Genomic DNA, 17532 nt, shown 5'->3' with positions numbered 1-17532 from the left:
ACTTTATATTATATTAATTTTAATAAAAAAACGACCGCAAAAAAAGATATGTAATGTTATATATTTACATCTGAACGCGTTTACATATGTAGGTTAATTATTAATGAATAGATATAGTAATAATAAAGACAATGTTTGCAAAATTAATTTATTTATTTATTTTCGTTATTACATTATATACAAAGTATGTATGTCTATTTAGAAAGTCTTGTGTGAAAATGTAATTGTTTAACAGATCGCCTTAATTTATATATTTAAAGATCTTTAACTTGTTGATTGGAAAAAGTCTGAAATTTTTCTTTGTCCAACTTTCTTGGTTGGCGATTCGTGTTTATGTGAAGGTACAGAGATTTCACTTAAAATTTGAGTTGATTCCTGTATATTATGCGAGTCTGTAGATATCGCTATTGACTGACGACTTTCATCTTTAGTCGATTTACTGCAACCATTATCTAAATATTGCGAAATAAGCTCTTGCTTAGAATCTAATAATTCCAAACCAGATAATCGATGTTCTTGAATTGTTTTAGCCTGCGCCGTATCTTCTAAAAGTTTCCATAAAGATGATTTCTTTTTTTTCTCTGTGCTATCTCTATCGTGAATTTGCCCTTCTTTTTTTTTTATATTATCTTTACCCTGAATCTGTTCTTTTTCTACAGTTCTTTTAACATCTACATATTCTTCCTTTAAAATCTCTGTTTTCTTTTTATCTATACCATCTTCATCAACATTTGTTAACCAATCTTGTATTTTTTCTTCTTCTATTTGCGGGTACTTCTTAACATCCAAATGAAATAATCTCTTTTCTCCGTTATTAACGCATTTATTTTTTCTAAAAACTTCTTTTGCTGTAGAAATTTTCGTGTGAATATTTTTACTGAAATGTTGAGTAATTGGTTTTATTTTACTTCGATTATATAAAAAACGATAGAAATCTGAATTTCGTGTTGAAGCAAATTCTTGATACTGCACCAATAATGAAAAAATGTGAGCTGAAAATATATAATATAACATTTTTTAAATAATTCTATACATTCCAAATATCTAAAACATATTTTAATGTAGAGCAATACCTATATTTGTTTCATGTTTTACAAAATGCATGTAGATTTCAGCAATGTCATCTCGTAAATTTGTGTCTCCAAAGGTAAAGTAAACCATTGATCGACCTGCTACAGCTGCTGCCATTAACTGTAATAAAACTTTCAGTTTTGGATTTCCACGAAATGCACCGCATCCCCAATTCCCGGTTGCAATAGGTGGCAGGTTGTTTTTACTACCTTCACAACCGACAAATCCAACATATGCCTACAAAAAATAAGATTGCTAAACTTTACACAATTAATCAATTAAGAATCAACTATCTAACATAAATATAGACATCGAATTTTAACCTTATTAAGTTCTCTTATTATATTATTTATATTAAATTGCGCTTCTGAGTGCGTAAAATAAAGGGCATCGATTGCAACAATAGATGTTAATCGTCTTCCACTGCTATCTTTAGGTGTTTCATCAACATAGTCTCCCATCCATTTGAAACTATTACTATAACCTTTGTATTTACTATATCTTTCAATACCACTGACAATTAATGCTTCAGTATCATCTAATTCTTCTGTAACAAGCATTGTTACCATCAATTCAGGACAAATTACAAATCTTATCTCTTCTTGTACGCATCCTAAACCAAGAACTCCACCACCTACATATCTAGAAGAGTTTTCAATTTTTACAACAAATATCACTTTAGTTTAATATTGACTACAAAAATATAAGATACCTATTCGCAAAATCCACTTGCAAAAATCCAGTTCCTTCTGCTTCTATCGTCCCTTTACTTGTAGTATGTAAGGGTAATAGTTTTTGTACTTGTTCATCCCATTTTGGGCAATCAGATTTAGGAATATAACGCCGTTGTATTGTTACCACACCTTCTGGGGCTGCTCTATGGAAAAATTATAATAAATAATGTATTGATTCTTTACTAATACTTCATTAAATAAATCGTAACGTATCCACCTTTAGATGTTACTCTCCGAAAATAATGAAATATACATTTCATCTTCTCCATTACAGATTCACACTTATTCCATTTTTCCTCTTTATATGCTGAAAACAACCTATGTAAATGTATATATTAATATATTAAGTGTATATAATTATTAAATTATGTATAACTAGTTCTGCTAGTACTACTGTTTGGTTAATTACATTTGTACGGTATGATCTACTTTAATCCTATTAAAAGTTATAATCATATAACAAAATACCTATTGAAATTGATGTATGGATATCTTCCATATTCAGATTGCGGATTAGTTGAGTTACGTCTTGGAAATGTACAGAAAAATGCATTAGCTAATAAAGAGGCTATTTGTAACTGGCTAAGACTGATTGTGCCATTAGTGTGACGTTTCAAAAGAGGCACTGAACCAGTTACCAAAACAGGAAGTTGCAAAGCAAGTTGAACCATCTTTGGCATCAAAGTTTCAAAGAAATTATTTGTTTCATCTTCATCAAGTACCTTTAATATGAAATTATTGTATAATGAGAATATATAAAGAGTACATTGTGTAAAAGGTATATAAAATTTAAGATTTTACCTCAGAAAAAAAATGATGCAGTGCAGTAAAATCCCAACGCTGTGCATATGTGTGATTATAAGAAAGTATTGCATTTTCTAACTGATGAGTCGAAACAAAACTTTGAAGTAATGATTCCTGTATTACTTCCCATCTGTTTCGACAACGTCGAGATCCATTCTGTAATAATAATTATATCATTTAGAAATTGCAGAGTAGAAAATAATACCAGGTTTTACTTGTTATCATCTCTCACTTACCTCATCTATTGGATACACACTACGTTTTGAATGCGGCATCCTAACATAATCTTGACACCATTTTTCTACTTGATGAGTAGGATATGGTTTTGGTGTTCCACGTGCCGGTAATGGCAACTATTTTAAATAATTTTTAAGTTAAAATCCATATGCATTAATGAAAAATATTTATTCAATTTAATCCATACCGATATTAATACTATATGAGATGGAGAAGGACAAATAGGTGGTAACTCCTGGCAATCATATACACCTAGTCCTTTACGTATCTCATCCATGCTCACACCTTTCCATTCAGGTACATCATCCAAAGGTTCTGGTCCATTAACATCAATAGACATTGATCTTGCTTTATGAAATGAAATGCAATTGAATAATCAATTTAAAGAAAATATACAAAATATTGTATGTACATATAACATATACTATTTAGTATACACGTAGTTTTAATTTTCCCGAACATCAAATCTTCAAAATTAAATGTGCTCAATTAATATCTTACAATCATCAGAATTTACAGGGTTATTTGTCATGTTATCTACATCATTGAAGATATCTGGAGATAGCGTTTCTTCGTCAAACGAGAATCCAGGGTCCGACATAATTCTTGAACTGAGAGAATTACAAATAATATATAGTAATGGTGGAAAATAACAATAAACAATATAGTGAAATGAGATGAAATAAAGTTCTTACGTACAAAAATAAAATGACGATGTTTAAAAGCTACATAACGCGTCTCGAAAATAAATAAAGTAATCTTGAAGTGGCAATAAATTATCACAATACTGACAAATTGTTCGGTAATTCTTTAAAATTTCGTTTCAAGAATGTACGATCATTAAAACCGAAGTTACGCGTATATTGCTTTGGCGCCACAATTCTTCGTGTTGATAAACGTATTGCGGGAAAATTAGACATAACGGTACACAAACAGAAAATTATGTATATTAATATCAACTAATGTTTCTATGTGTATATATATATGTATATATATACATATATATATATGTATGTATATATATATGTTACATTAAAAGTTACATTTGCACTTCACATCTGAATGTTCTTTACACCTTTATAAAACAATACGTAATATTTCGTAAGTACTTAAATTGCATGAAACATAAAGTGTTATGGTATGAATCGTTCGAATGAATCGATCCATTTAGGGGAAATACATCTAATAGGGGAAAAATATTTACCTCAAATATTCCGAAATTAAATGATCAAAACAATCGCTTATGAGAAACACAAAATGTTAATTGTTACTTTTATTACAGATTATATATACTGGTAGAGAATTTGTCAAAGTAGATCGTACATTATGTATATAATTGTAGAGTTGCTTGTTATATGAAGTAGCTACATATAAGTTTTTATATAGTTATGTACAGAATACATTTCTTATATTTTTGTACTAATTAATATAAATAAAAGATATAAATAAATATAATGTTAAGCCAATTAAAACTTCTAACTTATACTAAAATCATTGACTAAATACAGGATAGACTTGACAATTATATGGCATTTCGTGTGTCACGTTCTGAAATACCGACATTGAAAGATAACAGAAATCAGTATTTCTTACGCCCTCTGTGATTTGCTACGGCAAATATAGGAATTATATTCAACTTAATTGTCAAAAATGTTAAAAATGGACGTAGCATTTTACAGGACATCGAATCACTGACTATGAAAAAACAAATTATAAATAACTTATTTTGAGAAATAAAATCATTTATCTTCTCTTTTATTTTTTACTATTAAACGACATATAATTTATTAGAAAGAATTGGATAGTTCATGTCAAAAGTTTTCAAACTTGAAATGAAGATTTGAGAATAAATATTGTGGCCGAGTGACGTAATAATCGATAAACGCACCTTGTCGATTATATTTTCGGCTTGTCATAATAAAGATGTCACAATAAAATATTATAATAACAATGGGGCAGTATTTTCTGGTATGAAAATGATAATTTTAATGTCAAAGCCGATAACTTTGAATTGATGAAGTTTAAAGTATTCACGACTTTTCAAATCTGCAAGATCTTTACATATACTTTATTTTGCAGATGCATAATGGTACGCGTGCATCGTTCGAAGATGGCTGAACAGAGGATCAGATAAAAATTTTTGATGCTTGGGATTATTGATCCAGTGTCAGTGGTGCCCTTTTCGTAGAAAAATGGGAGAGGTTGTTAAGATGAAATAAATTCACGCAAATATTAAATACAATTTATTTCATAATAAATTGCAGTTAAAATTTTTTAATATGCATTTTTAAAATGTAGCTGTGCTTTTTTTATTTTTTTTTTTTAGATTATTATACTCGTTACACTCGTGAAATAAAATATATGTTTTTTGTAAGCGAAGCTGGAGGTATAAATCTCATACATCCGCTCAAACGTGCTTTAGTTTCTAATATAAAATTACTGTAAAATATCACTTTAATCACTTGTATTATATCATTTAATAAAAGAAGAACATTATATCCACTCAATTATGTACACTTAATTATAACATGTTGATAACATATAAACATACCATGTATGTAGGTTGTTGATCAAAACAAATTTCTTGGCACACAATATGTCGATTTTGCGCGCGGCAATGATAAATAAGTTGTTCCGCTTTAGCCAATCAGGAGTTAGCTAGGTGAAATTTTGACGCGGAATGTAATTGTACTGTTGAAAAGCGTGGCATTAAAATATATCTTCTTTTGAAATACGTGGTTTTAATTATGTGGTGTTTTTTTACTGTTCTGTTGTCTTCGCTACTTGTACGCTACTGTCTTTAGCAACCTATGAATTGATAGAATTTCTTAAAGAATAATACATGTATATTAGAATTCATCTTGTTTATTATCATTTAAAGTTAGCTTTTTCATTAATTTTACAGTATTGCAATTTGTAATATCATAATATTTGAAGTAGCTTTTTGTTCCTATATAGATAGCAATCTTTATTAAATTTGTTTTAACAATTAGTGTTGCGGACTTCCATCGCGATTGTTTTAATTAGTTTTCTAGGTAGAGTTACGTTGATGAATAATCGCGTTTTCTGAAGTAGTGTTGCGCCTGTATCATGCTCAATTTTCTTCCACTGACCTGTGGAACCATGTTCCTGGATTATCTCATGCAGGTAACACGAGTAGTTTCCTATATCGTTGCACTGGATGTCTCATTATTAGTGCTATGAATATTGAAATATGAGTGTGTAGATTAATATTTATACCTAGCTAAAATATCCTACTTTTGCTTTCGACAGTTTTCTGATTCTTTTTTACTTTCTTTATTTTTAATACTTAATTCTGTATATAATTACTTTCGTAAATATTGCATGAAGCACTCTTCATGATTTATATTGAGAATTTTTGATTTTATATCTGAATTTAGTAAATTAGTACTGCGAAGAAGAAAAAATAGAATAAAAGATTTATAGTTTGTTTGTATTATTATTCGGGATAAACAGATCTCTAAATTTTTATATCATCAAGACTTATAGGAAAGCCTTCAGGTTTCTGATAGGCAGAGCCAATAAAACAGATTTTAATTTTGTTTAAATTAATTTAAATTCAAGTTCATTTCAGAAATCCATACAAAATCGGTGCAGTAAAAGCACGCAATACATTTCAAGATAGTATATTGAAAGTATTCAAGGTTTTGGAGGAATCAACAAACACACATCAAAAAAGAAATTTGTTTAAAGTTAGTATGTACGTACTATATACATATGTATTTTTGCGTACAAGAAGGGTGGATAATTCGGGACATGTAACACGAAGTCCCGTAAGATGTCAGGTCTAGTATCTTTATATGATCGTGGTGTCGTGACATGCATATCATGGTTAGAAATTCTATTCCTCGTTGTGTGTATCTCTTTCTTCCGATTCGTCGATAAAACAGTGAACACGCCATCTATTGAAAAGAGCATTCTGACTGTATTAGTCAGTGATGCTGATTAGAAGGTAATATTCGATTTTCTAAGTCAATGTACGTGTTAACAGATGGCATTGCAATGTAGAAATTTGGTATAAAGTATAATATACATTATCAATTTTTCAAAATAAATTTATATTCGATATTTATATTGAATGAACATATAAAAATTTCGGACAACGCGTAATCGGCATTTTTAGAAAGTAACCATCTAAATTTGAGTCAGTTACATTTTTTAAGTGGTTGCAGTGTATACGAAAAAGAAAAACAGTAGATTATTTAGACATCTAAATTTGTGCGATGCTCTGAGATAAAAATTATGATAAGAATATTTTTAAAGCGCTACATTAGTTTTGTATTATTATACAAAACCTTCAAACACGTGTCCTTATATAGAACTTTTTTTTTTATTTCTCATCGTACTCCAACTTTCTTGTCCCAGTAACCTAGTTATTAGTACACTTGAAAATTAAAATTACTATTTCTTTTTTCATTGCTCTCTTTTACTGCAGTTTAACGTCATCTAATGTATCGTTAAAATCGCTAAAAAATAGTAATATATCGTTTTCATATATACATAGATATATGTGATTTAGCAACAATATTTAATTATTTTTTTTTTTTTTTTAGGAAACGTCTCTTACATCGCCTTTTCTAATGCTATCTTTTGACACAGAGATGAATTGCGTGTAAGGTTATCTGTGATATTTGAGTGTATGTACATATATATATTCTTTTTCCAACAAAAAAGGAAGCCTCTTAAAATATCCGAAACTATTAATTAACGGAAAAAAGATAATGGAAGCTTCATTTGTTCAGTACGATAGTTCTGATTTATCGCTCATTCAAATGTTATTTATGTTATTCACACGTCACTTTACTGACGTTCACACGAAAGTAATGCACGTGCTTGCGAATAATGCGTAGAACACGTTCATTAAAAATTTGTTACCTTGTTATTGCTGCGAAGGCTGTCACCTCGTACACGTGAAATGCGATTCAACGTCTGGAGTAACACATGTGGATTTATGTAGATACGCGCAAACACGGTTACACAGGTATAGATACGGATCGCACATTATATCTATGGTACAAAGCCTTGCCACTAGCTGTGGCACGTGCGGATTTAGGCTAGATTATATTAATCTGTTCGAAAACGTTTGTTTTCTATTGCTATCGCAAATTACATTGATAATTCAAAATAATTGAATGATATATTCACGCTAACGAAAACATAATTATTATATACTGCATCTTTCTTATTTTATTTCGTTTCATTGTTTGAATAAAATTTACCGATACTTTTGAACGTGTATACACACACACACACACACACACACATTATATATTATAATATTAAGTAGATGCACATGAAATATCGTCTCTCCAAAATTTAAATTTGATGGGCCGATATTACTTGTAACATTTTGTCCTATCTTCGATTATTAACTACATTAAGAAAGAAAAAGAATTGTTATAAGTTACGTGTATTAAATGTTAGGAAGACGACAATGATTTCAAAATCTTATTACGAATAAACAAAATATTAATGTAGTTTTCTCGTATGGGTTTAAGTATAGCAAAGATATCATAAAAATTAACGGCCTCCGTTATTTCATTTAAGCAATTTTCTAACGTATAAATTATTATAAACGAAGTTGCAAATAAAGATACTGTTGCATCATTCGAATCTTTTAATTTTAGACAGCATAGTTCTTATAAATCTTGAATAATAAAATAAACTAATTGTTGATGAAATATATACAATTATATGATGATGACAATATGATATCTCAATGACACTATGCGTGTTTAAAATTGTACACGACATTTCGTATGCACCAACCTAATACATATATTATATTAGCCACAGAAAGATCGGTTACACATTTCGGTTATGTATAGAAACGTGTAGTACAGATCACCGGGGCAAGTGACTGCTCGTACATCCAGAAATCCTTATCATTATTCAGAGATACCAATATAACGTGCGATTAATAAACGTAGTCATAACAGATATGTCTAACACTCACGAACGAGCATACGTTCAATACACGTACGCGAGCAGGTTAAAACATGCATAGAAACCTGCATGGAGAACACGATTATATGCTTATGACAGACAATTAGATGCTACATAGCGACGCGGACAATATCGATTTGCATATCTACGCGAACACGTGCGTTTACTGATGGTGGGAACAAAGTATGCTTGAGGTTCTCCGGAATACGGATGAGACATAACCATAAGAAAAACAACGATCCATCTTAAAGATAAGTTAATAGACAAATTAATTTTCAGTTGAAACGAACTTCGTGTCACGTGCATATAATACAGAAAGAGAAATTAGTAGCTACACATACAATGTCTCACGAAAGTATTTGAACACTTACCATAGGAAAGTCTCATGAAAGTTTTAAGTATATTACATAAAATATTTTAAGAAACTTTATTAGTTCCGTAATGAGACACGACTGTTATGACCATACTGGTAAAATTCGAAACCAATTTAAAAATGTATATAGGAACTTCAAAAACTTTACTACAGACATATATGTATTTAGTAAAACAAAATTAGTACACAGCATGAATAGCAATATTAAGCATATAATATGTGTTAAAGATTGTCTCCCACTGAATATATATACCTATACTTGCATCAAATATTTTGTAGCTTTTATATATTTCAGATTTTTTAATTTCAAAATAACTTTCTAATTTTTAGATTTGGTTCAAGCTTTATCAACATAGGTAATTATGCTAGTTATGTTTCATTACAATGTTAATGAAAAATATTTCATATAACGCATATTATAATATATTCACAAAACATTTCTCAAACAATATATGTTCTGTGATTCAATTATTTTAGTTATAGATCACGGAATTAAAAATTTTTTACGTTTGCTTTACACTGTATATATGTAACGTCGAACGATGGGAACAATAAATGAAAATGACTAAAACAAGCACCATTCACAACGTTCGCGAAATAATAAACGGCAGCGACGCACTTTGATATCGATTCAAAATGATCGACGACGTTTATTTTCGCATGGCGTACGCGTCGATTTCGCAGATTTTCGTACTGGAAAGCGTGTGTTCGGTATCGGCGCGCGCGACAGTGTCGATGTTGCGAGGTCAGTGGAACGGCGACGGTATAAATCGGGCGCTCGTTAAAACGTGACTTACGGCACTTTCACGACCGACCGAAGTTACTAGCGTGCTTGCAGCATTCTCGCTATCCCCCCCACTTCTTTCGATTTACACTCTATCCACCAGCTTCTCGTTCCCTCTACTGACAGCTTCTCATAGCTGTTTTCTTTCTCGCGTTCACGATAAAGTCGCGAGTGCAAGTACCAGCGACACCTTTTTACGCCAATCTCACTGTAAATTTTACTTTCTCTTTCTACGTTGTTTACCTGACACTACTTTTTTCTTTAATATAAATTTTTTATTTCTAATTTTGCGTACTTCGGAACCTATGCTGATCAATTCCATAAAATGTAATATTACTAATGTAACTTACCTTTATTCGTGTCAAATATAACTTGATACTGTAAGATGACGAGTTAAAATGTTACACAAAATCATTGAATTCTTAAGAAATAATTCATCTCTTATGTATCTCTTATATAACATAAATTTTATTTCCGGTTGTCTAGAACTTTTAACGATAGGTTTTGACGATTCTTTTCCCTCCTCCATTGAAACAAGAGGCAGGATTAAAAGCCTGATTCTAAGAATAGTTGTTCCTTTATTTGAAAGTAGTTATAGCATAGACATCTGCAAGGATTCGTCGGATAGTCTTAGACAGGCAATAATTGCGTCCTTAACAAACCGGCGCAATATTCCATTATGTAAGACAACGATAGAACTCTCGATGGTCGAGAGCCCGATGATCCCAGGTTGTGCTCTATAAATAGACTGACCTTCCTTTGCGCTCTTTAAGTAGGTGTGTTAAGATAGCGTGTATGTACTGTGCCTGCGATGAGACATGTTTCCTTTTCAGAGAGGAACCAGTTGAGTAACGAAGAAGGGTTGGATTAACTGCTAAAATAAAAGAAACCATGTACGTAAAAGACGATAATCGACCTTGGCCAGGAAATATCGTTTAATTAAAAAATATATTTGCCACTGTAACTTTATCGTCGACCATTTCGCTAGAACATAAGAGCTCGGAAGTAAAATAACCTAACCTATCTCCGTTATTTTGGCAAAACGCGATGACAAAATAAGAATAATTATAAATATCGCAATATATGTATCTATGGAAAAGTGCTGCATAGGACATTTTAACTAAGAAAGGTTTGTCGAATCTTTAACGCTAACAAAAATACTCAGGATGTTAACTATATAACTCAAAGTTATAGAGTCGCTCAAAACGACGTTCCTCTTTGACCAGATCGTATTTGCATGTTTGGTGTTACGCGTGTTTGGACGATAGCGAAGAAAGTTCGTTTGGATGATGGCGCGAGCGAACTGGATACGTCTATCGTTTCTATTTGTCTGGTGGATTCCTCCAGAGAGCGAAATACAATACCCCAGAAGGAGGAAACACTGGGAGAAGTGGGGAAGGGGGCGAAGAACAGACAGGCGATAGGAGAAGTGGAAACAAGATGGGAAATTGTGTAATTTATTCAGCTGAGCAAGGGGCCAGCATTAGTTCGGTGTGCACGCGTAGGTGAATCGGCTGATGTGTGTGAGAGGGAGAGAGAGGGGGAGAGAGAGAGAGAGAGAGGGATGGCGCCAACGTTTGTATCGTCGGATAAAACTTTTGCGTGCTTTCGAAAATTGCATCAACAGTTGCGGCAAAACAACGGCACCGTATGCAATCGCTCGCCGCAATCTCGATAGCCTACAGCTCCATTAGAAAATCTTCCGAGGTTTTTAGACTTCCACGCGAACGATACGTTCTCTTCACTCATTTACGTAATTTGAATGTATACTATCATTGTTGCGATACTTCCATTGATGTCAATCAGTTCTGTTAGATTATATTTCGACGTGTGTATATGACCATTCCGATGAACGATATTAGAAAGATCGACGGTATAGATTGTATTCGTATTTTCATACATGTCTATGTAAATATTTTTTAATACTAGAATTGCTGATCTATACCGCGTACCTAAACATATGTGTATTTATGTTTCTATCTCAGTACATATAATACGTATGACCACTGGGCGTTAAGATTAGTTATTCGAATGAAATTACCTCGTACATTTGAGAATATTTATTCACGATAATATGTGTCATCTAATAAGAAAAGAACCAAACGCATAGCATACATATATCAGTACCTCCGAAGAGAACGAATAATCTTGGTTTTTCTTTATCATCGAAAAAGAAACGGTGTTTCGAATAAAGAATCGTGAAATTTTGTCATGTGTCAGGAAGGGTTGCTGGTCGATGCGATGGAGTTTGTCGACGTCAATCTACGATAGTTGTGGCGTTCCTCTTCTTTGTCATCGACGCGTCATCGTCCCGGTGCAAATGATATCCGCTTAAGAATCGAGTTACGAGACCGCAAGTAGCGAGACGAGTACCACTTCTGAAACAAAGTACCCAGGGAACCCTTCTGCGTTTCTCGTTCTCCTTTTTCGCTTTGCTCTCTCTCCCGACGACGACGTAGTATAGCGAGTAGTCGATCGGTCGGTCGGTCGGTCACTGAACCGCCCGCGCCGCCTTGTAACTCCATGCCATTCCATCCCATCCTGCCTCGCGATCGAGCCGTGGTACCGTTAGAATCTTGTCCCAGTCTACCTGAAAACTAATTCGACGACGTCTCCGACTAAACGGACTACGTCTGCTACGTTGTTCACGCCTGCGGACCTCGACATACCGCCAGACAAAAGAAAGAGCTTTATCTATGCTATTACACGGCAGACAACCTTGAAATTACAGCGAAGAAAGTAGCCCGAGCGGCAGCCAGTGTTTCACGCTTAATTCTCGGCGAAAAAACGCGTTTCTCTGTTCTGCGGAATTGTACTGATAATGAAACGGGGTTGTTCTTACGTATCTTTTTCCCTTCATTTTATTCGGATCTTTGCACGTTGAAAGTAAGCTGCTATAGTATAAGGGACTTTTTGGTTTGGTGTGGACAATGATAAGTTCATCTAGAGAAATGGAAAAAAAGGAACACACAATGATCGAAAATCGTAATGTATTAAATTTGTTCTTCTTTGAATCGCTGAAAGAGAAAGGTTGATTGGAAAGGATTGTCAGACAATTGTAGGTACATGGAAGAATGTGACCGTCTGGAACTGTAGCTAGAAGGAAATGGCCAGGGTAATCAGCGCTCCAATTACAAATTCGCTTCCCGATTCTGGAATTAAATTTCGTTCGTTGCCGTTGCGTCCGTAATTATGCGTCGAAAGTTCCGTGTAAACTTTCTTGCTCACATCCTTCTCCCTCTTTTTGTTCCTCTAGTCAACTTCTTATTAACTGGCCTGGTTAGTTCGGTCTTACTTGCGGCGGATACAAAGTTTGCGGAGTCTAACAAGGAGATCTCCTGAAAATTCTAATCTAGGAGGTAGAGGGGAATTGCGTGATCGGGCTGAGACGCGTTTCGTTTTCCGTTTTTAAATAACAGAACGTAAACTATCGTACACCTGTAATTTCGTCCAAAAATAACGAAACATATTGCAGAAACCATTTCAAACGCGCATTGATATATCTCAAGAATTGACGGAAAAATTTGTACAAACTGACGGGCATCGATCGATAGAAAACAGTTAAATCACAGAGTTACAGGAAGCTTGTAAACATACCTGTAACTTGCGACACTTACGAGATCGTTGTAAATCACAAGGTAGAACAAATAATCGATAGTACGGTAATCGATACCGTAAATTGATATAGAACGAACGTTGTCGAATGGTATCGCAAGGACATGGAAGGATGAAAAATGAAAAAGATCGTAGAAGAAGGAAGGGAAGGCAAACACGAAGGTAGGGGATGGACATTGGTGGCGGGTGGCAGTGCTGGTGGTGGTGGTGGTGGTGCTGATGGCGGTAGTGTGGGCGTCGGCAGAGCAAGGGGTGGAAAATGGGCTACGGAGGGTTGTACGAGGCAAGTACGAAGAGGGGGATGGACGCGGTCACCATGGCAACCATGGCTGGGTTTCAGGGCCCTGGCCGATGGTTTGGGTAATGTTCCGCGCCTTGGAATGGATTTCTCTCGCTTCGCTACCAAATGGGGTTAGTCAATGCTAAGCACACGCTTGTTCTTTCTTTTCTCTACTTTTATTCCCTTGCCTTTTTTATTTTCTCCCATATGACTCTTACTTTTCAACTTTGCATATTTTTGCGCGTAAAATCATCTTCGTTAATCAAACTGGATGTTGGTCATTATGCTCGGTTATTGGTGAGTTGGTTAGTGAGAAATTGTCGGATCTGTCAGGTGTCACGTCAGAATAGGATTAATTTGAAATCACGCGTGAAAATATTTTCGCTAACGGCATAATAAAATCGCGCATTTCCCATGGAGGGTTGGATAATTTATCGCAATGTTGATTAGCGAAGAGTTGATATCTCAGATTCCTCGGGAAAGATGACGCTCTTAATGATATGATAGTTAACGTAACTTGCTCACGACAAGGTAAAGATAACCAGCGCGATGAAAGTCGTTGATTAATTTTCACGGGAACGTTCTAAAGGTCCTTTGATTCGACGACTACAAAAGTAGTTCTGGGTTAAGTACTCTGCTGAGCGTCTCGGAAAACCATAAAGAGCCGTGAACGTAAGAATATGACGGTCTGTTTATTTTTCCGAGAGTTTGAGTCCTTTCAAACGAATGATTGTTGTTCGTATCCTGTCGCTTCTGTTAAGGTTCTTACGCGCTACAACTTCCTGTAATTACTTAACTAGCGACTTATTTTCTTTTCTTTTTCAAGGAAAGACGAAAGTGGTAACGAGAAACTGCTTGCAATTATTGTTTACGGAGGGATCGTTAATGGACAACAATGTTGAAAACTCGTAGCCAAGTTTCTCGGCTGTTACACGGGCGCAAAACGTAACTTTCTAACGCGAAACAATTTTATAAAAATCTATCAGCACGCTTTATTGAATAATTACTCTTAGGTAATAATAATAATAAGGCGCTTAAGTGTAGGTCATTGAGGCGGCAACCGTGGAAGGGTTGCATTGTTAATTCCGCGCAGAGGATTGCGGCAGCACGTTGCAACGGTATAACGAAATCAGCCCGCGGTGTAGTGTGGCTGATATACCGGCGTAGTCATGTACTTGATGGGCTTTCCGCTAACGAGAGTTAATTGCAGCATAAATATGTCTGTTATGAACGGGTGAAATGATTACGATAAACTAGAGAGTTGTAACGACGGTGGAACGAAGGAAACACTCGTAAAATTACGAGGGCAAATAATAAACACCGATACACCGCATCGGTGCTGTTCGAAAATCTATAAGGCAGTAAAACGATATATTTGTTTCCTATCGAGTTTACGTGATTGTTCGTTACTCGTCTATTGCCATTATTCCATATACACATACCTAACTACATACAACGTATGCACATACGCGCACACAATGGTGAACCACCTTTATACTTCTGTTTTTGCCTTCTTGCTTTCGATCGATCATTCCTCTTTTTCCGATCGATTGCTGTAGCGTTACAATGTTTCGTGAGAAATTTAAAAATCGTTATTCACGGTACGTAACTGTTCGTACGAGTTTAGATTCATTGTGCATAGACTATCAGACAATTGATAAGTAAACGTGAAAGAAATACTCGCTCACGTTGGCGGCCGTTTGACCTGGATATCTATAACCCGTTTCTGTCTCGTGCCCACTGGCTCTCCTTCTCTTTCCCATTGGTTCTTTTACTTTTCTCGACGTCGTCTTTTTTCTTTACCCTCTCGTATACCTTTTTCCTTCGGTAGCTCGTGAACACGAGATTCTTCTAAGCACTTTACATAAATAACAGGGCTCATTTACGCGTCGTGTTAAATGTTAATGATGATCATCGGTTTGAACATGCTGACAAACCATTCAGTTTAGATTTACAACATCATTTTGCTTTAAAGAGATAAACATATTAACGTAATAATCGAACTTTTTAATTTTTATCTGGCTGACGAAATGATTCAAGAATTTATTCATATAAATACATACTCTTATTTATACTAAGTACTATGACTAATTGCAAACTTGCCAGTTATCGAAGCGACTAGCTTTCCGTCGTTCTGCCTTGGTTACGAGACAAACATACAATAACGTGTGTACATTATACGTACACGTGATGTATATACGCGTAAGATATACACAAGATATACACGTAACAGCTATTGGCACATAATAGAAACACGACTCGTGCAAGAAACATTTTCTTTTATCAGGAAACTCTTCACAATGGTAGCAACGAGTTTAGTGAATGATAATAATGGAAGAAAACATTTCGCAGTCTTGATTCCTTTCAACTTTGGATATTCAGACGTATTTGCATGCTTGGGACCTTGAGCATTTTTCATTCGGCTTAGCTGTAGAGAGTAAAGAGTATTTGCACTTTTATTTTTACGCGAATCATGTAAAACGCCATTCGAAATTTGAAATAGCGTTCAAAATTCGAATAATGAAATCCAATTAAAATTACTATCATTTCCAAGTTCTCTTTCTTTTACCGATTCGATTTCATCTTTTGAATTCAATAAACTTCTATACATACGTATTTAAATGTTCATATGTACGCCTTCTACGCCTTGCGTTTGAGACCTTTGGTATTCAACTTACATTAGTGGTTCTTTCATCAAAACAGGTATCGTTGAAGCGAGAGCGCGTGGAAAATAGAGATGTGGCGCATGGGAAGGCGAGTGTGCCAGAAAACAGTCAGAAATACCGGTGCAATCCATATTTTCTATTTCTATAAAGTCACGGCCGTGCACGTGGTTCAAGGCCACGTATACGGCCTCCACGACTCAATCTGACCTCCTCCCCGGATTGCAATCGCGATCAGAGTGTCAGGTTTAGACGTGACTTGACCTGCCTTGACCAAGACTCGCTCGAGTCGCAGTTGACGCCGTGCTACAATCTCTTTCTCTCCCCCACTAGTTTCAGTTTCAGTTTCCGTGTTCTTGTGGTGCAACACCTTCCTCTTGAAACACTACACTTGGATTTTCATCACTCGACATCACTTCTTGTGATTTATTATGCATAGTATAAAATCTCAGCAAATATCGTCTTGAGTCTAGTAGTCTCTACGTTATAGCAAGACCCTAGTGGATCAAATAAGGTGTGATATTGTTTGATGCAATGATATCTGGAATTACTTGCAATATTTTATCATCATAAAAAAGAATATCCAAATTGGAAAGAGATCGAGGTCTTGCTTCTAACTGGAATTTCAAACCTTTATTTTACCAGACTTTTGACTTTTGATCGATTTTTTAATTACTATAAAGTACATAACTGGTAATTTGTTAATTATCCTCATAACATTAGGGAGATCAGGTGATGGAACATCTGCATAAATTAATCCACACCGTTAATGCGGCTCAGCATCTGAAATCGATAAGGATACAAGTACTGTAAATGGGTTGTATATCTTATTAAAGGATAATTGAATTCACGTGATCATGTGCTATTTCAGATTAAGTATCACTTTCGAGGATTCACAGAAAATGATGATGGGTGATTATCAGGATATTTTTCACGGATGTTCAAATTTATTTCTACATTCTTAATTTCTACATCACAGAATGATCTAGTGTCGAAGTGCGTGT

The 17532-nt window shown here is 34.4% G+C and overlaps 1 protein-coding gene across 5 annotated transcripts; it reads right to left on the bottom strand.

Moving 5' to 3' along the window:
* Nucleotides 1-147: 147 nt before the first annotated feature.
* On the bottom strand, nt 148-4069 carry LOC139986083 (poly(ADP-ribose) glycohydrolase). 5 transcript variants are annotated; one of them, XM_072001309.1, is made up of 11 exons: nt 4051-4069; nt 3348-3457; nt 3034-3194; nt 2846-2962; nt 2607-2765; nt 2274-2527; nt 2023-2123; nt 1784-1943; nt 1395-1713; nt 1074-1308; nt 148-992 (listed from the first exon to the last, which is right to left on the bottom strand). In XM_072001309.1, exons 2-11 carry the CDS (start codon nt 3445-3447, stop codon nt 265-267), a joined length of 2334 nt encoding a protein of 777 aa, XP_071857410.1. In that variant the 5' UTR covers nt 3448-3457; nt 4051-4069; the 3' UTR covers nt 148-264. The 5 variants fall into 5 exon arrangements, with proteins under 5 accessions (XP_071857410.1, XP_071857323.1, XP_071857244.1 ...); XM_072001222.1 differs by lacking the exon at nt 4051-4069 and adding an exon at nt 3890-3971; XM_072001143.1 differs by lacking the exon at nt 4051-4069 and adding an exon at nt 3546-3845.
* Nucleotides 4070-17532: the final 13463 nt, after the last annotated feature.

The sequence above is a fragment of the Bombus fervidus genome, chromosome 1 (assembly GCF_041682495.2).
Source record: "Bombus fervidus isolate BK054 chromosome 1, iyBomFerv1, whole genome shotgun sequence".
In the NCBI taxonomy this organism is placed as follows: Eukaryota; Metazoa; Arthropoda; class Insecta; order Hymenoptera; family Apidae; genus Bombus; species Bombus fervidus.
Note: the sequence above shows the minus strand (reverse complement) of the source record. Positions and strands in the feature narration are given on the sequence as shown.